We start from the raw sequence: 25,809 nt of genomic DNA on the forward strand, positions 1-25,809 counted from the left end.
TATATGGGATAATATATACCTTTTTCATAAACCTATCCTCCAATTAGCCGCCTAAGAGTAATGCGGATAATTCAATAAAAATTGCGTTCATAAACTCCGAAAATAAGCCGCATTATTTTTACGAGCGCCCGTCCTGAAAAAGGCGGATAATCGCCATGACAACTGGACACGCCCCCTCCGATGCGGTTGTGTTGGAAAAGGGTGACCTTGTGACCGCACCATGGCAATTATCCGCATTATTTGGAAATGCGTTCATAAACTCAAAATCTTATCCCGATGCTGCTATTATGCGGATAATAGCAGCATCAGAGTAATGCGGATAACTCTTGTCCTCCTCCAATTTTACGACCAAATTATGCTGCTATTAGCCGCCTAATTCATTTTAATGGGGTTTATGAAAGGGGTAATAGTTTCCATAGGGTATTTCTTAATAGCCTGAAGTCAAACTCAAGAAAGGTTGGTAGCCTACAGCCCCCCCCCTAGGCCCCTTCCACCACATCTCTGGTGATGAGACTAGCCAAGGCTCCAAAGAAAATCAAACTAGTTATTATCTTTAAAGACTTTCCCAGTCTCCAAGGATCAGATCTACACACTACATGTATGTCTTTCCCAGAGTAATGGGGCTTTTTCTCAATAGCAAATATCATACTCATTTGATAATTATCTATAGATTGTTACGTACATTATTCAAAAGCTGATGCCAACTGCTCGCATAAATTCTGGGGCCATATCAGAGTGAAATAAGATGAATTTCCAAATTGACAAAGTGAATATTGTTTCCTATACCTGAAAAAACATTACCCTTAATTAAAGCCAACAAATAAATAGATATCACACTTTGACTGAACATCCCATAAAAATTGCAAAAAGATAAATTCATCCTATAAAAAAAAATTTTCACTATATACCCCACATCATTAATGTTTAGTGCTTAAACGTAAAGATAGTACTTATTTGGAATAGTATAATGCACTTTGTGGAGAATTTACTCCCAAAATCAAAACAGGCTGAGGTGCATTTTCAGAATCTAAAATCTGTATGTAAATCGCCATAAAAATATTCTCTATGAATACATGAATATTACACCAATCAATGCATGTTCTTCATAAACAATAATACAATACATGCACCATCAGGTGCATATTGACACCTGCCGTTATATTTTTCTACCCGACAATCTCACTGCAAACCTTATATTTTTTTAAATTTTTCTTTAAATCATTTTCTATGCTCATTAGACATGCTTGGAGAGAGGGCCTTCAAAGCAAGCATTCTATGTTTACACATGATTACATCATTAATGATCTGCCACATCATTAAAGACCTACCTCTGTACTCCATTTGGTTTTCATGAAAATTAGTTTTGTGCATATTACCAGACTTGATATAAAATGAGTGTAATGGTATAAATCTCACACACAACAAAACGCGAGACTGGCAGAGGAAGTTCCTGCTGAGTATGCCAGTTGATTGTGTCAAAGTAGAGATCTGCTAGTGATTATTTAAGAGTAGGCGATACACACCAATTATAAAAAGAAATTATGTCAAGTCAATGTTAATACTAACAGAATAGACAAGGAACTTTTAATAGCCCATGGATGGATACATCTGTGAACAGATTCAACTTATGCATTCACAAACACAATAGATTATGGTTTTAAATGAATATTTTTTGGGGTAAATATCCAAAATAATGTGATTTTTGTCTTTGTATTGGAATGAAATTTGTCGCCTCATTCTGGATAAGTCCCCTACTATGATATTTTTATATCAATTCTTAAGCTAAGAAATTTACAGAGCATAAATGGTTGCCTGAGGTTAAGTTGTAGCTGTTGCTGTTACAAATGGTGCATCAACGAGTTTGTGTCCTGTGAACCAAATAGTGCAGATATCTTATCTACGAGTTTGTGTCCTGTGAACCAAATAGTGCAGATATCTTATCTACACTGTACCTTAATTAAAGGTACTGGTAAAAGGAAACCTACATGTATATAACTGACTCTTGAAAATAACCTAGTGAAATTTCTTGACTTTCACACAAAAATTACTGTAAAGTTTATTTTCTTTGCATGGAAATAAGGTGTGAATCGTTTGGTGTGAGATAGAGGACTTACCACGGATTCACTCTGGCACTTGAAAACATAGCACATGTAGTTGAGGCTTGAAGACTTCTCCCGACAGATAAACCCAAAGTACTCAGGTTGTTTTATGCCCTAGATATCAATTCAAAGAAAAAAAGAAACAGAATTTGAGGACAAATCAGAAGGATATAAATTCACTTTTTTGACACCTCTGTCTGACTTCAAGGAAAATATCATGAAGAGTCACACTATTTTTTTTTCAGGGATTTAACATAAATCCAGATTGGTTGTGAATACTAACTAGCAAAATCATAAGATTTACATTTACATTGTGGATTTGGATCTAACGTTAAACATCTTGAATTCAATATGTAAATCAAAGTATTTTGAGGTATATGTAAAAAAAAATGTATACCTAATAATCAATTTCACATGAAAACATTTGAATAAAATAAGGGCGCCAGTATAAAGCAAAGGTAATGTAATATGAAACAATTAATTCAACATGGAATAAATAAGACTCATTTACAGATTACTTTGAATACCTCAACTCTTTGAAATTGAACCCAATGTAGCATACACACTGCATGTCCCACTGCTCTCTGTATGTTACTCATGCGTTAATGACATTCTGACATTATTAGAAGTTTCCTCATTAGATTGCCTGCTTTCAAAGATATTCCATTTTCAGACTTTGCTTTGTCATAGGAAATGAACAGGCATGTATTCAGATACTGTGCAAAAATAATGAATAACAATGTATTTTCCTGCATAACAATGATACTTATTACTGGATTTTAATGAACAAAAGGTCCATGAACAGGCTATTTCAGATACACGGACAAACCATTGAAGGTTGAATCATTATTAATTATAAAGAATCATGTCCTAAATACATGTAATATAAATCGGTGTTAATTGGATTTTAAATTTAGATGAATTCAATACAAAAACACTATACAAAAGTGAAATCACACTAAAAACAAAAGAATTATAGGTAACATTGTACTAATTGAAAAAATCATTGCCCTTTTCAGTTATTATCATTGCTCTTCAAAACAGATTTCTTCAAAAGAGACAATAGATACATGTGTACAAAATTATATTGCACTATGACAAGTTAAAACCAAAACCTCCAAAACAGACATTCAATTCAATTCACATTTATTTCATTCTTGATTAAACAATATACATAATACAAAATTTACTAAATTATTAACAAGCAAAAGTTATAATGAAAATGAAAGGGGAAACTTCAAAAAAAAAGCCAAGAGGCATTAATTGCATTGTTGAAGCAACTGGACCCTTTTCCATAAATCTTGGAAAAACAAAAATGAGAATTCTGAAATTTTAGGTTCATTCCCCTACAGAAATTTCCAAGCTTGCGGGAAGCGTGCGACTAGCTTGCGCAAGCTTGCGGCATGCTAGTAACTAGCATGCGGCTAGCTTAATAAGCGTGTAATATGCGTGCAGAGTAATAGTTAAGCGATCTTTTAGCGAGCAGGGACTGTTCGCTAGCATGCACTCGCTTATTAAGCGAGCGCCCTGCTAGTCGCATGCTAGTTACTAGCAAGCGGCACGCTTAAATTTCTGTAGGGGTTAATTCATAATGGAATAATGCTGCATGTCATCTGAAAGCAACAGGGCCACATTATCTATAAAGGATGTCAACTTGTCAGTGGAGCAACTGTAGGCTTAATGTGCATCCTTTCATTGAGAGGTGCAGCAAAGTTCACAATGCAACAAACAACAAAAAGCGTTCATAGGTGGTCTACATTGTTTTAATTTTTGTGTATGAAAATTATCATTACTTTAAACTTTAAAAAAAAGGAGTGAAAATGTTAATTTCATTTTCTGGAGTTAACTAAAAACTTCATCTTGTTTTCAATTATTTTTGCTGAAAAATGGTGACTTACATGTAGTGAGTAACATAATACATAAATTGAAAAGTCAATTCACCTAGACACTTTGGCAATATACTATAAGGCCCCTAAAACTTAAATCATGTCAAATAAATCTTTTTTTTAAATCATTTACTCTCAGCAGACAGCAGTAATAAACATACAATGCTTTTACTCCAGCACAAATAAAATATATTTCATACACATTTTGGCATCTCAACTGCATCTCTGCAAGCAGCTATGAAATAAATGGGACCACTCAACTACAAAACCGTACAGATGCATCATAAAACACCCCCAGAAATGCAGGTTTCTCTTGTGTGAAGCAATATCTTAATCACACTTTGCTCAAGTGCATCATGGCCAGGTATCAAACCCTGTACTTTCATGTTTCGTGTCTAGGCACCTTAGACCACTACGCATGGCACCTGGACATTTTTAACAGCACCCTTTTCTCTTTATAGACTTTTTTCTGTTAAGTAGAACGATATAGTCCAGTGCCCCCCCCCCCCCCCCCCTCCCCAGCTAAGGTTATGAACAAAGCACAACAAAAACATAAGTTTACTAATTACAGACTAAAGTTTATACCTCCATACAGGTTAATCTCCTCTCCATAAAGTCCAAGTTTATGCCCACCTTTACAGCTTCATGACCAGTAGAGTCCACAAACACTTTAACCTCTCTGTTATAGCATCATCCCCTCGTTCCAAGCCATAAAACGTGATCTAATTCAACCGACTCCAAGGGAACTAACGAGGGAACTAACGTGATTCTAAGTCAGAAGCAACTTGAAGCATTACCCACGGGTTTAATCTTGTGTTGTAATGTGTTAATTAGAACATTTCCCTACATACATACTAGTCTACGAATCAACGCCACTAGTCTACCTTCTTTCAACGCTATGCAGTCTGATTACGACTAAAAGGAGAGTGAGGAGGGGGGAAGAAGGAGAAAAGACAGGGACAGGAGACAATGATGGGGTAAAGGGAGTGGTGAGAAGAGGGTTATATAGAGGTAGGGGAGGGGGTAGGGAAGTAGAGAGGGGAAAGGAACAAAAAGAGGAAAGGAGGGAAAGAGGGAGTCTATGACTTTCATACTAATAATGATAGCTATCTTTTATATAGCGCTTTTCCAATAATGGCCCAAAGCGCTTTACAGCATAGTATTACCCCTGTCATCGGATCCTTGCATGCCTGCATACAATGCACATGTATGCACTTCTCCACTCCCTGGGAAGCATTCCAACAAGAGTTCCAAAACTCAAAACCTAGGCATGTACTTACAAAGGCTTTCGCATCCTACTGGGTACCCATTAAGCCCCTGGGTCGAGAATGGCAGTGTGGATTAACGCCCTGCCAAAGGACACTAGACCGCGGTGGGATTCGAACACATGACCCTCTGTTTTCAAGGCGAGAGTCAGAACCACTACACCATGGCTCTTCCATAAAAGAATTAAAGATTGTAATTTTAAACAAAAAAAGTAGTTTCTTTTCATGGTACATTATTTATTTTTTCCTAAAAATGGAAATTCCTTAAAAGAAATGACAACTCAAATTCAACCTTTTGGTAATCAAAATTCTCATCAGGATGGGGAAAGCATACAATACCAAATATATTTTGGAAAAAACGGATAGATGCATTGTAACGGTCAACATTGTTATTTCATAAACATGAATATGTATGAAATCTAGGCTTACATAAACCTAAATCACATTAATACTGTACTGTCTGTGCAAAATATATCCTGGTATCGGCTACCAACAAAGTGACACGACTGAAACAGTTTACCTCCATAAAAACAACGAACACTTCCTCTCCCAGAAAATAGAAAAGAAATCAATAGATAATGTCCTTACAATCATGTTAGAAGGCCATTTCCTGCACACACAGGTGGTGAAAAAACTTCCAAGATAACACCAATCATCATATAAGTAGATTTCAAGCAATTAAAAATAATATCAGTGATATAATCCTTTCAGGAATCAGACGGATACTTTGCCGTTTATGATCCAAACAGTGCTTAATTTTGCTGTGTATAATATTATAGATATTGTGCTATACCATAAATGGGGACATATATAGCAGCGCCTGAACATAGGGTCCATAATAGGGTGATAAGGTACTGGTACATATTTCATATTGATCCACTTCATTAGAGAAAGATGAAAACTGATCCCAACTCTCTTATCTTACATATGGGATAAATTTCAATATTAAACTTACATTATTTATAGCGCAGTATACCGTTTTAAGGCAACAATTTTTTAAAGGGTAGAAGTAACACTAACAGTATGTCATTTCTATATTACATATTCTGTTGAAATTAACTTTTCAAGACTTAGATTAGATTTTTTTAATTAATAATACCCTAGATTTTTTTTTAATCAAAGTTAGTACAAAGGTGAAATTTCATTCATTTGCATTTAGGAGCAAATTGCAAAATTGTTTATCACTGAAAAAAAATATATGACATTAAAAACTTCCATTCTGTATTCCTTTAATCTCTCTTCTTTTTCCATCCCTCTCTCACTCTCTCATCTTCCATCCTTCCCTGATCACTCTATCAACCCATAGGTCCATGATCAACCTGAACCCATCCCTCAAATCATTTCTCAGATCTTCTCTTTGACCTTCGTCCATCCTCCCTTGTTCCCTCCATCTTTCCCCTCTTTTTTTCATTAACTTCATGTTACATGTATTTTCCACCTACGATTTCTTTTGTAATTATCCTCTTGATTTTTTAATTCTGTCTGCTCCCCCCCCCCCCCACCTCCCCTCTCCTTTCCTCTCACCTCCAGTCCTTATCCATCAGTATCACATTTAACATCAAGAAAAAAAATTGAGCAACCATCAATTTCATGGTTGGAAAAAAAGAGTAACTAAAGTAAAGATGCTTTTTAGGTTACAGTAGCAATGTAATAGAGGATATTCCTAATGTTATCCATCTCCTACATGGTGTGGACCCAGATGAAATCACTAAAAATAAATTTCATTTCACAATGTAAAATTTGCACACCACTTCAAACAACACAATGATGAAGTACTATTTGTCTCAAGCCCCAAATAACCCAACATTTACTTCCATTTGCAATCATTCTTGAATCTACATTATCAAAGGAGCGATTCACCTGAAAAAAATCCTTTAAAGGGGAAGTTCACCCTGAAGAAGACTTTGTTGTAAAAATAGCAGAAAAAATAGTAAAAAATATTGGTGAAGGTTTGAGGAAAATTCGTTAAAGAGTAAGAAAGTTATTAGAGTTCAAAGTTTCGGATTTGTGACGTCATAAACGAGCAGCTGCCCCATGTGTTATGTAATACAAAACGCATGAATTTCAAATTTTATATGGTTCCTGATGACTTGATTTTGTTTTCTGTTCATGATCGGGTGTGAAATGATTTGTCTATTGATATACAAAAGGTACAGTAAAAACCATTTTAAATTTTCTGAGAAAATGACATTTCATTGATTTTTTACCATTCGCTATGTAGGAATGCTGCTCGCATATGACGTCACAAATCAAATAATTGAAATTCTAATAAATTTTAATTATTTGATGAATTTTTCTCAAACCTCCTGCAACATTTTTCATTATTTTTTCTGCTATTTTTACAATAAACTTTTTGGCAGGGTAAACTTCCCCTTTAAAGAGGGTTATTTTCCCCATTTTCTGACCATTCTCATGTTAACGCTACAAATAATGATTTCTAAATCAATATGTAGGGTGGCTCATTGCATATTCCATTATTTCAATGATTTGTGTAGAACCTCATACCTTTTACAGTAGGCCTATATCATACTACATGTATGTAAGTCATTAAATCCAGATCATTCAATGATGAACGAGCACACAGTAAATTGAACAGGTGGAATGCCTCTGGCGGTCTCACCTGCATCGCGCGATTCAATATGGCAGCAGTGCTGACTTTGAAAACTACTATGAAATAATTATTCACAAAAAACACCATTCATATAATGATACAATACTACGTTCATTGATATTTGACCTTGATTATGTGACCTAAAACTTGTCAGTGATACTTGATATCCACATTTCATACACTACAGTGCGTATCAAAAAAAAGTTTACACTTTGAAAAAGACCTGGGAATTAAAAAATATACAACATGTGGGTATTTTTTTTACATATTATCTTAGATTTGGGTCTCATCTATCCAATGAAAGTAAAAGTTTTGACAGAATGTTACACTTGAGTGAGCACTGTCCATTTTTGTAAAGCTCGCAGAAATCTGTTTGCGCAGAAATGCTCGTTTTCACGCTGTGTCAAGTGGAAAGGGCGAAATTAAACTTACTCTCCGACACATTTCTCATACATTTCCCTTGCACTTTTAGTCAATTGAAATAAAACGGATACATTCAAGCATCTTGTAACAATTTTGCCGCCCAAATTGACATTTTAACACTTAGTAAGCATAACCTTTAACCTTTTTGTGCCAGCTGGATCTTAGGACATAACTGAATCTAAACAAAAGTTTATTTCAGACATCTTTAGCCATTTTCACTAAGTTTTTATCATTTAAAGTGGGTTTACTTTTTATTTTTCATTTAATGCTTGTTTCTCCACACTTTTCCCAAGCTTGACAATGATTATCAAAATGAAAATCATGCCTTAGCCATTTCATGTAAGCTCAGTGTAAAGCAAATACCGTCACGATGGCCTCAGTATGTGGGGAAGTGGGGTGGGGTGAAATGCACTCTTCAAAGTGTTTTTGGCAAGGAAACAAGTTTAAAAAGGTAAAAGATATCTTCAAATCAATTTTCCTATCTAAATTACACACGTTCTTCATGATTAAGGTCTACTTTTATCCGCATAACTATTTTAAAGTTCTGCGCAAATCATTTTTCACTAACTTTTCAAAAGTGAGTGGTGCTCACTCAAGCGGAAATATTTTTCGACAGTTATATCGTCATTTGCTTAAATGGATCTGTACCAATGTTAAAGTTTGGAAAAATCTTCAGGAAATTACATATGTATAATTTTACAGGATTTTTTCAAAGTGTAAACTTTTTTTTGATACGCACTGTACAGTGGCGTAGCTAGGATTTTTTTCCCGGGGGGCACTGGGGGGTCCTTGCTTTTTCAGGGGGGGCACCGGCCATTTTTCCGGTGTGTGTGTATGTGTCCACAAGGGCGGATCCGACTTTCGCCAATAAGGGATGGGGCCCGAAATTATATCTTCACCTATATCAGTCACTTGTTAGTTTTATTCTTATAAAACAACATAAACATAAAATAATCTCATAAGCCTTATAAAAAGTGCGAGCGCGAAGCGCGAGCGATTTTTTTTTTTTTTTTACTTTAATATGTATTTTTTCCTGAAATTTAATTTTCTGGGCAATGTTATGTGTGATCCTGAACAAGATTCGTATGTACCCCCAAGCGCGAACAGAAATGTTTATCAACTGTTCTAGCATTATCGAAAAGGGACCTGTTAAGGACTGCTTACAGTTACCCACGAAGACGGTATATATTTCAATAATGCGAGCACGAAGCGCGAGCAAATTTTTTGACATTCCGATCTTTAAAAAAAATGGTCATTCTAAGCACTTTTTGTATTAATCAATGTTATAGGTATGTAACTAAACAATTGATGCGAGCGCGAAGCGCGAGAGGAAGAAAATTTAGATTTTAGACCTAAAAGCAGGATACTCTATTCATATTTTGTAAGTCATAAATATGATATAGTCAATTGGGTATCATTAATAATGCGATCGTGAAGCGTGAGCAGACAATTAGTGATATTTTGATGTAAAACTGGATAATTTAAGTACATTTTAAATAAAGAACATGCACGCTATATCACGCATGTTAAATATTTAGACCTAAAATCTGGGCATTCTGAATACATTTGTTTAATGGAACATTATGGAATACACGTAGACAATATGAACTTGGCAAACCAAACAATGTGACCACGCAGCGTGAGCTTAAAATGCTGATATGTAGACCATAACACGGACATTTTACAGAGCACTTAAATTTGTAAATGAAAAAAAAATAAATAATGAAAGCTCGATGTCCGAGCTAAAATATGTTTTGCATATTGACTTCAAAACTTGCTCCACATCAGCCTATTGAGCAAGATATGAATCCCATCGAACAGGCAATTATGGCGCGAAGCGCCAGCAAAAATTTCATATAGTAATGAAAAGATGAAAACATGAAAATATTTTTTTTGAATTGCAAGTCTTCCCCTCACATTATTTCATTCAGTCGTCTTCCTCCTCTTATTTTCCTCTTCTTTTTCTTCTTCTTTTCCTTTTTCTTTCTCTTTTTTTCTTTTTTTTGCTCTGCCAATTTTTTCTGGGGGGGGGCACCTGGGGGGGCACGCCAAATCTCAGGGGGGGCACGTGCCCCCCCAGGCCCCCCCGTAGCTACGCCACTGGCACTGTATATCTACAGACTTTGAAAGTTATGACAGCAATCTAATAATTACCTCTAAAATGGCCAAATTTCATTGACCTTAAATGACCTTTGACCTTGGTCATGTGACCTGAAACTCGGACGGGATGTTCCAAGATACTTGATTACTCTTATGTCCAAATTTTATGAACTAGACCAATAAACTTTCAAAGTTATGACGGTAATTCAACAAATACCCCCAACTTGGCCAAAGTTCATTGACCCTAAATGACCTTTGACCTTTCATCATGTGACCTGAAACTTACACAGGATGTTCAGTAATACTTGATTAACCTTATGTCTAAGTTTCATGAACTAGGTCCATATACAGTGCGTATCAATAAAAAGTTTACACTTCGAAAAAATCCTGTAAAATCATACATTTGTCATATTCTGCAAATTTTTCCACATTATATCATTGGTACAGATACATTTAAGCAAATAACGATATAAATGTCAAAAAATATTTCTACTTGAGTGAGCACCACTCACTTTTGAAAAATTAGTGAAAAATGATTTGCGCAGAACTTTGAAATAGTTATGCAAATAAAAATAGACAATAATCATGAAGAACACATGGAATTTAGCTAGTAAAATTGATTTTAAGATAATTTCAAACCTTTTTAACTTGTTTCCTTGCCCAAAACACTTTGAAGAGTGCATTGTGCCCCACCCCACTCCCCCACACAACGAGGCCATCGTGACGACATTTGCTTTACACTGAGCTGTGATTTACATGAAATGGCTTAGGCTTGATTTTCATTTTGTTAATCATTGTCAAGCTTGGAAAAAGTGTGCAGAAACAAGCATTAAATGAAATATAAAATGTAAACCCACTTTCAATGATAAAAACATAGTGAAAAAATGCTGGAGATGTCTGATATAAACTTTTTTTCAGATTCAGTTATGTCCTCAGATCCAGATGGCACATAAAGGGTGAAGGTTGTGCTTACTAAGTGTTGAAATTTCAATTTGGGTGGCAAAACTGTTACAAGATGCTTGAATGTATCCGTTTTATTTCAATTGACCAAAAGTGCAAGGGAAATGTATGAGAAATGCTGTGCAGGATGAGTTTGTTTTCACCCTTTCCCCTTGACACAGTGTGAAAACGAGCATTTCTGCGCAAACAGATTTCTGCGAGCTTTACAAAAAGGAAAGTGCTCACTCAAGTGTAACATTCTGTCAAAACTTTAACTTTTACTGGATAGATGAGACCCAAATCCAAGATTCAAAGTGTAAACTTTTTTTTGATACGCACTGTATATATGATATTTCAAAAACTTAACCTTAGGTTAAGATTTTGATGTTGATTCCCCCAACATGGTATAGTTTATTGACCCTAAAATGATCTTTGACCTTGGTTATGTGACCTCAAACTAAGGCAGGATGTTCAGTAATACTTGATTAACCTTATGACCAAGTTTCATGAACTAGGTCCATATACTTTCTAGGTTATGCTGTCATTTCAAAAACTTAACCTTGGTTTAAGATTTGGTGTTGATGCCGCTGCCGTCGCCATCGGAAAAGCGGCGCCTACATGTATAGTCTCACTCTGCTTCGCAGGTGAGACGAAAGTTACAATTTTTTTATAATTCTATCAGTAATCCCCCATAAGAGATCAGTTGAGTGATGATTTTTTTTTTTACTTTAGCCGGGATGGGTTTGCTGGTGGTTGTGATGTGGATCAACTAGGTCCTAATTATTTCCAAGACACTGAAATAGAGGCAAAATAAAATGTTTGAAAGGAGTGTTTAAGATAGTCGCAAGACAATATGGATCTAGATCACACTGGACAGCATCAGTGGGCCTGAGGGAGTGAAATAAGATGAGAATCAGACAGAAATGGGAAAGTAAATGAAAGACATAGTTCAGAGGATAAACCAATGGAAAAGGATGAAAGGGGGACATCAATTAAAGGGCATTTATGGTCTGCAGGCCCAAACCGAGTAACAGCAAATAACATCCCTTTGAACAAGGTTAAAAACCGCCAGCATAAAGTATGTCAGGCATGCACTTTGCTCAACATCTCTTGCAATTGTGTAGACAAATGATTCCTGCATGACTCTGCAGCTATAGGTCTTTATAAAGGGATATATGCTATTATGATGATATCTTGGTCTGGTTATATGTGTAGTACATAATTCGGAGGCATGCGAAAATGAAGTCTGCAATATGTCCTGAAATATGACTCAAATTTACTCGACTGGGCATGTGCGGGCACTCATCTGGCAAATACAATAATGCATATTGACCATATTTGAAATTTCCATTCGCCACAAACGATTGGAAAAGTGTTAAAATCTGGTTTCCGTGAAGGTAAAATTCTCACTTTTTTCATTAGGTACAATTCTTACTTTTTTCATTAATAACTGATATAATCTGGGCAAATATCTTGGCGCTATAGTGATTGGTTATTAGTGTCTTGTCATGCATTCAAATTTCAGTTTGTTTATTAATATGAAAGATGGAAAATTTATAACTAGCACATCAATGATGTGGAGCTCATCCGGCATATCGCTATAAAATTTAACACAATTTTAATTTCAGCCCAGTTGACACTGTAGTGAATTATATTGGTGACATAAATTGAGGATATAGAATTGAAATTGATGAAGAAATGACATAGAAGCATTTTTTGTGATCTATGAATAAATTTCATATGAATTAAGTATTAATAATTATCTAGTTAAATTTCTTAACTCTGTGTAGAACCTTGGTGAACCTAATGTAGCTCTCAGATGGAACAAAAGTAACCAAAGTCAATCAACAAATAAATAAGTAATTTTTGTGAGTTTTGAAAATTTATGAATAAATTAGCATATTTAATGAGTTTCAAAATTCTATGTTGAAATTTTGTATAGCCACCTCGAGCTATTATATGAAGAAAACAAATTTGAAATTTATCAACAAATGAAGAAGAAAAAACATTTCTTTGTAATTCTGTGTCGAAGTTTGGTGAACCTCATAAAGTTCTACAAAATGGAAGAAGAAAAAAAGTAAAAATCTGTCAACAAGTAAAGAAGAAAAAGCATTTTATGTGAATTTTTAAAAATATGAATAAATTAATTTCCAAATTAGCATAAAAATTGTTCTAGTCAAAATTTCAAAATTCTGTGAAGAAGATTGGTGAACCTCATGAAGCTCTACCAGATGGAAGAAAAAAAATCAAAATCGGTCAACATATAAAGAAGAAGCATTAATGTGAATTTTCAAAAATATGCATAAATAAGCACAAAAATTGTTCTCATCAAAATTTCAAAATTCTGTGTAGAAGATTGGTGAACCTTATGAAGCTCTTCCAGATGGAAGAAAAAAAATCAAAATCGGTCAACAAATAAAGAAGCATTTTATGTGAATTTCTCAAAATATGCATAAATTAATTTCGCATAAATTAGCATAACATTGTTCTGGTCAAAATTTTAAAATTCTGTGTAGAAGTTTGATGAACCTCATGAAGCTCTACCACATAGAAGCAAAAATTCAAAATCGGTCAACAAATAAAAAGAAGCATTTTTTGTGAATTTTGAAAAATGCGCATAAATTAGCATATTTAATGAATTTCTAAATTCTGTGTAGAAATTTTGAATCCCCCACCTAGTGCTATCATATAAAGCAAACAGAACTGAAATGGAAAAGAAGTAGCATTTTGAAATTGTAGACGGACGACACGCCACGGCATAAGCTCATCTTGCCCTTCGGGCCGGATGAGCTAAAAATGGATATTAGTAATTACATTCGGGAGGTGAGGCAAGAAAAATGTACATTTACAAACAGATTGTTGCTTGCTCAATACATTATTATAAATATTATTAAAATGTGGTGATTTTTTTTTCAGTTATGATGGTAATTCAACAGATACCCCCAACTTGGCCAAAGTTCATTGACCCTAAATGACCTTTGACCTTGGTCATGTGACTTGAAACTCAGGCAAAATGTTAAGTACTACTTGATTAACCTTATGTCCAAGTTTCATGAACTAGGTCCAGATATTTTTTTAATTTATGACATTTCCAACACTTAACCTTAGGTTAAGATTTTGATGTTGATTACCCAACATGGTCTAGTTTATTGACCCTAAAATGACCTTTGACCTTGGTCATGTGACCTGAAACTAAGAGAGGATGTTCAGTAATACTTGAATGACCTTATGACCAAGTTTCATGAACTAGGTCCATATTCTTTCTAAGTTATGCTGTCATTTCAAAAACATAACCTTCAGTTAAGATTTAGTGTTGATGCTGCTGTCGGAAAAGCGGTGCCTATAGTCTCACTCTGCTTTGCAGGTGAGACAAAAAGGGGAGAAAAATAGAGAGCAAGAGAAGGAAAAGATAGAAGAAAAAAAGGCGATGCAAGAAAATCAAACTGACAGAATCTTAATTGGAATCCTGGAGTGGCTGAACACTTAAATCCTAGGATACAGGGGAATAAGGGAGAGAGTGAACTCAAGCAATGGGGTGCAACAACAACAAAATAAAGGGAAAATCCTTTCCTTCCCCCAAGATATCTTATCACTATAGTACTGATAATTCTATAATAAATGTAGCTGGCTGGCCTTGTGAAAATGCAGGGTTAACCCTACAATACACTGCCAAGAATTGAAGCAAAAAAAAAATCGTCCAGAATGATGGAAAATAAATTAGAAGAAAAAAGCCATAATTTTCAAACCCTATGATGAATAATATCATCTCATCTCTATCAGTGTGAGAAAAATTCTCCCCAGTTATTTCCCCCTACATCGGCAATTTTTTTTTGGATACCCTGCCCCATGATTTCATACTTCAGACTGATTACTAAATACACGATCAACAAGGGCCATTCCATTATTATTCCCCACATAGATGGGGAAGTCCGTCATATCTACCGAAACGCTTGAAAAGGGGGCACAATTTCTGGTATAGCACTTTACTGATAAAAGTTATATCCGTCTTTCCCAGTACGTACAGTCTAAACATCTGGAGCAATCGGACTCTCTTCAACAACATGAAAAGACCTAAACAGGAAAATGTTATTGAATATAATGATGTAGTCCATGACACCATTAACACAATGGGCTGAATTGATGAAACCAAAATAAGATCATTTTCATGCTCTGATGCTCTTGATAATCTTGAAGTATGAAGAGGAACACATTTTCAATTATCCAACATGATTTTACATACACTATAAACTTACACTATGTGTGCAAAGTAGATAAATGTTGTTTTTTTTTTTCATTTCCCTTGAACCAGGCTCTCAAAAAGAGTTCTTGGAGACTGGATTCAACATAACCTAGAATAGTTATATGAATAATTCCTTCATAGCATTTTCAATAGAGACATCAGGGAGGTGAGATTTCCCTGGTGATATTGAAGAATGCATTTTCAAAATGGTAAATCTGTATTAAGTTACATGTATAAAAGAAAACATGATAATAGATCACACTATCACAATGTTTTTGGAGCATGCAAGCTCTGAATCATAACAAACAGGAGCACTTTGAAAGATGAAATGATCAGCGAATGTTTCACAAAGTATTATGTGTGACTTAAAATCATGCTTAAGTAATGACAGACACATGATTGATCTAACACTCTTTCTTGATTGATATGCAGTAGTGCGCAGCACATCTCTTGAAAATGTTTTGACCAATGCTGAATTGCACTATATACTGCTCACAATCGGGATTTTGCATGTGACTATTTGTGAAAACACCCCCAGACCAACTATTATAATAAAGTCCTGTTTACCATCATCATTTCCCCTTCTTGTACAAAACTTAAGTACATGTTATCAGATGAGAATTTACATTAATAAAAATAATAGTAGGCCTACATAGCATTTATGAGGCGCAGATTATTCAGTTGCTTGGAGCTTGCAGCATTTAAGGACTTGATCCTCCCTGGTACCCATTCACCTCACCTGAATTGAGTGCAGCAGAATGTGGGTAAAATTCTTGCTGAAGGAAAACTTGCCATGGCTGGGATTTGAACCTACGTCCCTCTGATTGAAAGACGAGAGTCGTAACACTAGACCACGATGCCAACACACACCACAGGGCCCCAACACATTAAAACCAATACAAACCTGGGAGCAGAAGGAGATCTCACTGAATTTCTTAGTAAGTGCAAAGGATTTCTTGTCCAGACTGATGATTGTCAGTGTACTCCTTCCTATCTGGAATACCATTGTTCGATTATGAGTACTTTCTTTGGCTGCCATCAACTTGGCAAAAGAGTCTGTCCGTGGGAGTGTTCCAAATGTGCGACCTGTTGTCGCACCCGAGTCGACATCCTGAGAACCTGACAGGGGTACAGAATTTTTCCTTGGTGAGTCTTCCTGGAGTCTTGAAACCTGATTGTCTGTCAAGGGTAGGGATGACTTTCGTGGTAATTCAATGGTAAGTGTGGAGTCATTTGAGTTGTTGTTCTGAATGTTCTGGATAACTGATGGAAGATCAATGTCAGAGTGCGACTTTGATATGTCTTCTTCCACGATATCAAGAGAGGATGACTTCTTTGGTGATGCATCAGATAGGGAACGCTGTCGATCATCAGAAGAGAAGTGCCGCTTTCGCCGCTGTACCATCATCTCATGCTCTTTAAATTTTTCTATAGACTCGTCGATGAAGGTAGGAGGGGCTCGTTTGTGACTAACGGATATCTTGCCACAATAAAGAACCTCAAACATAGAGGAGTTTGACTCTTTCAGGATGTCCATGGCTTCAGTGATTCCTTCTGCTTGGGCTGACTGTGGGATGTTCTCCTTGTCCGATTCCCGTATGCTCGTCACAACGTCATTCACCTGCAGCAAAGAAATTTTTAAAAAGAAAAACGTTAAAGACATAATTGTGTCTACAGCCTCCACACTAGAAAACAAGTTAATTAGTTCAAAAACGAGCCGAGGCGGCAGCAAGTTCTATGAGTTCATGGTTTACACTCACAGGACTTACAGAACACAATTTAAACTAACCTGTGATACCATAGAATCCCTGATATGGTTATTATTATCCAGATAGTCCTTTTCCATTCGCTCAAGGAAATAATCTGTCTCAACTATAGTGTCCATTTTGGGAACCTCATCTGAAGAAACACTCATTTGAAATGACTCCTATCACAGACCTATACCCTTATATAAGGAATAATTTTGGTAAACTTGCACTGAAATGCCAGTTCTTACAGGAGCAAGTCATTTCCCTGTGGATTCAAGAGACTAAATTTCCCCACTAACAATGAACCCGTCGAACAAAACAACCAAACAATCCACCTCCCAGTGGGACCCAGATGAGCGAATTGCCAGGTCAAGCACGAGACATCACTGAGCCAATAACTGAACAGACGATATAACACCATCTGTCAAGAAGGAAGTAAAATATCTCTGTTTTATATGTCTCAGTTAGTACCTAGTTATTGATTGATCAGAGAGGTAATAAACAATTAAAAAAAAGGAACTGGGTATTCAAAGTGCTAAAACAAATGTTCTGTTTGTTCTATAAGATCATAACCAATTAAAGGGCATCATCGACTGAGCAGCCCTTATCAATTTTTAAAAAGTTACTTCAAATATTGGGTAGCAATATTCTGTTGTGATAAAGCCAGTGCACTTCTTTTATGGTTGCTTTCAATGCTTTGGTTATGAAATATTTGTGTGAAATTGAAACAAGTGGAATGCCTCTGGCAGTCTCGCCTGCATTATGCGATTCGATATAGCAGCAGTGCTTACTTTGAAAACAGCTATTGAATAATTATTCACACACAAATAAAACATTCACATATTATCAAAACACAATGTCCAATGACCCAAAATGACCTCTGACCATGATCATGTGGCCTAAGATTTGTGCAAAAAAGATCATTCATACTTGATTGCCCTTTAACCACTGAGGCTAGAGACATATTTCAATAAATGGAGTAAAATTTACAGAGCAAAATGCTGAAAATTGCATCAAAATTATATATAAATTTATAAAAACGTCATTGAATTTTAAAGATTTGCATTATTCAGGTGAATTAGTTCTAGACATGTCTTTATGAATATTCATTAGGTGGGCTTATGTCATATCCCCACTTGTTCTTATGTATTTTATTATATGAAACTTAATAGGTTTATTCATAATTTTTTCTACCAAGAACTAAAACAATTGGATTGACAACTGATAAGTTATTTATTGCAAGTGCATTAGTTATTTATTGCCGCAACTTATTTTATCATAATGGAGACACATCATTTATACATGTGAAAAAATAAAACATTTATGATTTCATGTAATATCATAAGAAAAGGGAAAGTGGAGATGTGACATCATCAGCCCACCTAATGAATATTCATGATGATGTGCATATAACTGTTATTACAAAATATTGTAAAATTTAGAATTCAATAACCATGTTATTTGTTATCCGATTTTGATGAAATTTTCAGCATTTTGCTCTGTGAATTTTACTCTATTTATTTAGATATAAATATCTTCAGCCTGGACCATCGATTTTTATATGTATATGTTTCTAGAAATAGATCCATAAACTTTTTGAGTTATGATGACAATTCAACCAGTACCCCCAACACAGCCAAAGTTCATTGACCTTAAATGACTTTTGATCTTGGTCATGTGATCTGAAACATGCACAGTAGTATATTCACAGACGCATGGTTGCTCTCATGTCCAAGTTTCATGAACTAGATTCATATTAAATAACATGACCAAAGTTCATTGACCCTAAGTGACCTTTGTCTTTGGTGAGTGATCTGAAACTGCAATATTACCAAAGCGTAAATAGACGATGCTTCTGAATAAAAGCAAGTTGTGAAAAATAAGAATGAGAACATGTTTTCTACCAGTGACCTGATAATCAAGTGTGGAGGACAAATGAACTTTCATAATACAAACCTCTTATACCCTTTTTACACAGGATTTTCTTAGCCTCGGACTATCGCTAACCCCGTGCTATTTTTTTTTCCTTTTCACACATGCCAAATTGTTATTGCTAACCCCGGATAAGGAATGCTTGCTTTTCACGCATGAAACTAGCTAACCCCGGACTAGTGGTAGCTCATGAATATTCACAAGCGTCGATGAGGAAAGTATTAAAACACGAATTCAAACTCGCTGACTTATGGCGCATGCTTTTTCTCATCGCCGTGTTTGCTGTTTATTGTTTATGAATATTCATTATGCTTACCTCTGATTGGACAAGAGGACCGGCTCTGTTGCGGGGCATGGATGGGAGCACTTAGCCCACTTTCGTTTTACACTAGCGATCGTAACCTTGTACTATCGCTCTTAGCACCGTGATTGCTGGGATAACCCTGCTTTTTTGCAGGGCCAAATAATCCCGTACTAAAGGTGGGGTTAGCCCACTTTGCAAAAATGCTGTGTAAAAAGAAAGTGGGCTAAGCTTAACCTCGTATACTATACGTGGGGCTAAAATGGCAATTTAGCCCCACCTATAGTACGGGGTTAAGGAAATTTTAGCATGCGTAAAAAGGGCATTTGTCACATACACTGTAGGCCTAAAATGGTATTGCCATTTAATGACCAACCATTTTGGATTTTTTTTTTCAATCATAAAGTCATAAAATATATTGCAAGTCATACACACATCTTGTCCACTTCATACCAGTCAGTTTGAAAGGTCAATTGGTTTTATGATGGTCTTGTGATCAATAATTAGACATCTCTTCAAAGTTCAAAGTGTAGACAGGGCAAAAAAAGATGATTTTAATATCACAAAAAAAAAGTTATTCTGTACATGTACACTGACAAAGCTCATCAGTACCAAGCATGGGAGTTTTCAATTATTTCCTGACGTAGCAAACTATAGGCCTATATGTCCTGATCAGGGGCCTGTTGCATAAAACTTTTGCCATAAAAAACTCTGGCAAATTTTTTGCCAGTGTTTTAATAGCATTATGGCAAAAGTTTTATGCAACGGGTCCCAGGAGAAAGAAATATTGAGATATTTGTAATGGCTTATGCTGCATGACCTTTGTGCATTCTATTAATGAGCAATATACACAAGCAATGTTTTGTGCATTAATCATGAATCACTAGTTTTGTTTAATATGAATAATTAGAATCATTTGGATCACTCAAAGTAAACATAACGGTAAATGAATGAATAACTAATCAGGCTTCATGCTGTACAAAGTAAAGAAAGTTGAATATGAAAAAAAAACTCACAGCATTGCAATAATCTTTCCAACCATAGTTTACAGTCAATCCTACATGTACATGCATCTCTTTTTATGATTGACAAAACAAGAAGTGTATTAAAGGACAAGTCCAACCCAACAATAAGTTGGTTTGAATAAAAAGAGAAAAATCCAACAAGTATAACACTGAAAATTTCATCAAATTCGTATGTAAAATCGGATGTAAAGTAACAAAGTTAGGACATTTTAAAATTTCGCTTATTTTTCACAAAACAGTTCTTTGCTCAATCAGTGATATGCAAACAAGAGAGTCAATGATTTCAATTGTTTCATTTGTTTTTTTATTGTTTGAATTATACAATATGTCAATTTTTACGAATTCGACAATAAGGTCCTCCTTGCCTGAACCACAAAATGTTAAAATAATGGAGTTCCACATGTTCAGGGAGGAATGAAACTTCGTTTCAAATGACAATGACGAGAAACTCAAAATATTTTATATTTCATATAATAAAATACAAAAGAAATAGTAAGTGGGTGATGTCATCGGTCCCCTGATTTGCATACCGAACAGGATGTGCATATAACTGTTTTGTGAAATTAAGCGAATCTTTAAAATATTACAATTTTCTTTTTTTTACATCCGATTTTGATGAAATTTTCAGTGTTATATGCTTGTTGAATTTTTCTGTTTTTATTCAAATCAACTTTTTGTTGGGGTGGACTTGTCCTTTAAAGAATCAATCTCACTCTACTGACACCAAATACTCCCATTAGAGAAGTCAGAGATATGAACACGACACCAGAGAAAAAGCAGCAATATCGTAATTTTTCTGCCCTCTGGCCGACTATCCTCCATAGCATCCCACTCTCTAGCCACACTTGACATTTACAAGAATTATGTTGCATTCAATCAATTTAGGCTGGAATCGCTGAATACAACTATGGACCAAATATAGTATACTTCAGAAAAATTCACCACGGACAATTAATCATCAGACCCTTAGAGCAGAACTATTCAAGTGTTTATAAAGAAAGGGGTAGATCTAAAAGAGTGCATCTATCCATGTACTCATCTACATTTGTAGAAAAATATAAAAGTACACAAGTATCAAAAAATATAATTATGCTCATCACTAGATGAATATATGAGAATATATAATAAAATGTATAAAGGACAGGAGATAGAGGCTAATTATGAGGGACATGCATCGCTGTGCCATGTGTTATGTGCTATAAAAGAACTGAATACACTGATTATTAAATAGTAATTGAACAGGACCTGGGCTCTTTTTAATTTTTCAATTTATGAAGGTTATTTATGACATTTAAAACAATATCCCCATCCCATAAGACCACATTATTTTTCACACTCAGACACACAAACACACACACTCACTAAAACATTTTCCAGCATGCTTACCAAGAGTTTATCTTTATCTGTATGTTCCTGGTATGATATCCATTAACTACATGTATTATGTAGTAGCATGGTCTATATGCTTGACTATATGATTAGACCTCAAATGTCAGTACTAAGAACCCTATGGCATACCACCATGTGATGTACAATGAATAATCGTGGCTCTTGAACATGAACATGATGAGGACCAGACACCATCCTAATAACAGGCCACGATGCCTTTATGTATTAAAGGCCAAATGAAAACAACAGATATCTATTTCAGACTTTCACAGGTCATTGCTTGTCCAGGTAACCTCAAAGGCATTCACACTAGACACAAGGGATAGCATCATTCACACCAGAGAAAATTACATGAATTTTGTATTCAGAAGAAAAAAATCCAGAGATTAATTAATTAGGGCATTGCATAAAGAAAAAAATCTTTAGAAATAAAACAAATAACTATCTACATAGTATGATTTGCTGTTTCACATCATACATATTATCAATCGGATATTGGGAATGTCTAAGAATGTTAATACAGTTGTAAACGCTCTAGTGAGACCCCCTTTCTGTTCAATATTCACTCATTACATTTTAAACACCTTATACATGTATGTAGAAACAATAATTGGCAATCACATGATTCTTAGCTTCTTAAAAGTGCATTTTGGGGACTTATGGTCTCTTCACCATAACAGACAATAATTCTAATCCATAATATTATTGCATTCAGATAAAGGCCTAGATATCTACCAAAATTTTCTTGGTGGTTCTACTTTTGCTAATAATACGCCTACATACAAATTTCACTTGTTAATGAGCCTAATATCTCTGTAAAATTTAATAATGCTCCACAAAAAAAGTAACAAAATTGAGAATCGATACAAATTCTAGATGTAGGCCTTCAAGTAATAGATTTCTCCATTTAGAGCCTTTTGGCTAAACTCTGGGCTGGGCAAAGAGGTTGTTCAGGTCTGACCAAAGCCAGCCTTATTCCAGATAAGAAAGGATTTCAAAGCTGGCATGTCCCAATTCAAAGGTTACACCATGGATCCTAAGATCCATGGTTACACCATGGAGCTAGATGTACATATGTGCAGTCACATCATTTTTTAAAAGCTAGATCAACTCTGAGTAGCCTTTGACCAACTGAAATTTTGGGCTGAATGTTGATATAAAATTACATGTACCTATCAAAGATTACATAAATATGTAGTTCTGTGCAATCAGATTTTCTTATACAGCAAACAGTTACTTGAACAATAAATTTGGCAAGTGTGAATGCCACTAAGAAGAATCCAGACTTCAATCAACAGCCCATGAACGCTTGCTTGCTTGGTTTCTTGGCCATGATCAACAACAAGCAAGAAGGCCAAGAGACCTTCTATGTATATCTGCTTGCTTCATTATCATCCAAACTGCTAAAAAGATTTTAGCTCTTCTTCCTTTTTTTTCTATGGTACATGTAGCAACCTCACAGGACAACCACATGATCTTGACACATTTCACATCTGTGCATGTACATCGTTCAATTACATGTGTAATACCCACTTTAACTTGTAATTTAGAAATAATTACATGTAGATTTCAATTTATCATGAGGAATAATCAGGTGGTCTGTCATTATTTTCCAAGCAATATAGAGTAAATTAATAGTGTAATATGAAAGGAATATTATCGTCACAATCTGCTCATCCATTTGCAAAATGACAAGAACACAAATGTTCATGCAACAATTAACCAGGGTGCATCAAAAAGCAAGTTGTTCTAATAAAAGTGCTGACAGCTTGAAATTGAAAACAAGTTCATGAACCCCTATGTTTTAATGTTTGTACCTCTTAAAGGGATGGTCCAGGCTGAAGATATTTATAGCTTAATAAATAGAGTAGAATTCACTGAGCAAAATGCCGAAAATTTCGTCAAAATCGGACAACAAATAGCAAAGTTATTGAATTTTAAAGTTTAGTAATATTTTGTAAAAACAGTCGTCATGAATATTCATTAGGTGGGCTGATTTTTTTCCTCCAAGAACTAGAAAAACTGGATTGACAAATGATTTAATACATTAGATATTTATTGCTACAACTTATTTCATTATAAGGGAGACATTTTATTCACACAAGTATGAAATAATGAAAAAAATGTGATTTTATGTAATAACATAAGAAAACAGAAAGTGGAGATGTGACATCATCAGCTCGCCTAATGAATATTCATGACGACTGTTTTCACAAAATATTGCTAAACTTTAAACTTCAATAACTTTATTATTTGTTATCCGATTTTGATGAAATTTTCAGCGTTTTGCTCAGTGAGTTCTACTCTGTGTATTAAGCTATACATATTTTCAGCCTGAACCACCCCTTTAAGTATACCTTCCTCTACAACTTTCCAGAGTTTGGTGAAAATGACATGGGTTTTAAATAAAGTGCACTGCAGCATTTATTGTACTTCTCAAGTTGGTTATTGAAATTTCACATTTTTGAGATTGTGTTTTTGTTATCTTTATACCATTCTTAAGAATTGACAGTGCTTATAGACTTTAATAAAATGAACAAACAACAAGCAATATGAATAGCGTCTCCATCTTAAGGATACAATTATCAACTATATTGCGAAATTTGATGAAATTTTCATAGAGGTTTAAACTCATTGTAGCGACCCTTTGAAGTCTAAAAATGCCAAATTCTTTAATATGTGCAATTCTTAAAGGGGGAGTGAATTGTAAATGTGGTCTCTCATTGACTTTGTGTTATGAATACATAGTCTTAAATTATATGTTTTCGGATATCTATATACTACAGAGAATAAATTGACCTATAATTATATTTGTATCTATAGAGAAACAACTAAAATGTTTTGAGAGGAAAAGTAATTGTTTTGCTACTTGGTAGCATAATTATTGCGGTATATGTATTGAGTTAATTAGCATGTTATAATTCAAGTTGGTCTATAACTCTATATTACTAGACTACACTAGCATTGTGGGTCAGGAAACTGGCCAGGTATGAGTACATGTAGTTGAGGACTCGAGATGGCACTATTGGTTCGTATCTGCTTTAAGACCATCCATTTGGGTGAACTTTATTCAAGCACTATGGCAAAATATCAAGCAAATGGACCCAAGCTAATTTTTGCATATTTGGAATATTCAGCAGGTACTAAAGTATCTAGATGTGCAAAGTTTTGTTAAACTGACATGGATTTTATTTTAAATGTGGAAAGTCTCAAAATGATATTTCCAGGTGAATTAGCTCCAAATGTTGAAATGAAATGAAGAAAAATGATATAATCATTGAGACTGGGAGTAATACTTTTAAATAATTCCTGTAGAATTTACAATTTTCAGTAGACACTTCTTGACTAATATTGTCTTTTTAATGATGCTTGTAATGATGCGATAATGACATTAAAAAAAAGATGAGAGTATTTTCTTCTTTTTTTTCGAAGAAATTTCTGTAAAGACTGCCACATCTGACGAAATGAATTTTCATTGATTAAATGAGGTGAGAGTGCTATAAAATAATGTGTTTCTTATTGGATATTTCTTTAAAAATACATGTAGGCGTCTTACAGATATAAAAAGAAGATAAAATGGTTCTCAGAATACAATTACGGAGAGATTTTAAGGGTATTCTGCATGTATCTCACTGATTTTAACAGAAATAAAATGTTTTATTTCATTTTATCTGTGATAAAGTGGATCTCAAAAATCCGACCCCAAGGCTGTTTCTATACATGTATGTTGTAAAGATTACAAAGAAATTATTCATCATAGTTCATCATTATTCATAAATCATACTCTTGCATTCTGGACAAAGATGTAGGGTGGTCAAGAGGTAGTATAGGTTTTGAGATGGCGCTGTTCA

The 25,809-nt window shown here is 34.9% G+C and overlaps 1 protein-coding gene across 4 annotated transcripts in view; it reads right to left on the bottom strand.

Moving 5' to 3' along the window:
* LOC121411116 (TBC1 domain family member 1-like) overlaps window positions 1-25,809 on the bottom strand; it is a 76,623-nt gene that overhangs the window by 40,614 nt on the left and 10,200 nt on the right. The window contains exons 1-3 of one of the 4 annotated variants that reach the window (XM_041603659.1): window positions 17,647-17,734; window positions 16,468-17,184; window positions 2,115-2,213 (exon numbers count right to left, since the gene is read on the bottom strand). In XM_041603659.1, the coding sequence (XP_041459593.1) occupies window positions 2,115-2,213; window positions 16,468-17,100 (732 nt within the window). In that variant the 5' untranslated portion in view covers window positions 17,101-17,184; window positions 17,647-17,734. The other 3 variants (XM_041603651.1, XM_041603644.1, XM_041603666.1) reach the window with 3 other exon arrangements.

The sequence above is a fragment of the Lytechinus variegatus genome, chromosome 1 (genome assembly GCF_018143015.1).
Source record: "Lytechinus variegatus isolate NC3 chromosome 1, Lvar_3.0, whole genome shotgun sequence".
NCBI classification, from domain to species: domain Eukaryota; kingdom Metazoa; phylum Echinodermata; class Echinoidea; order Temnopleuroida; family Toxopneustidae; genus Lytechinus; species Lytechinus variegatus.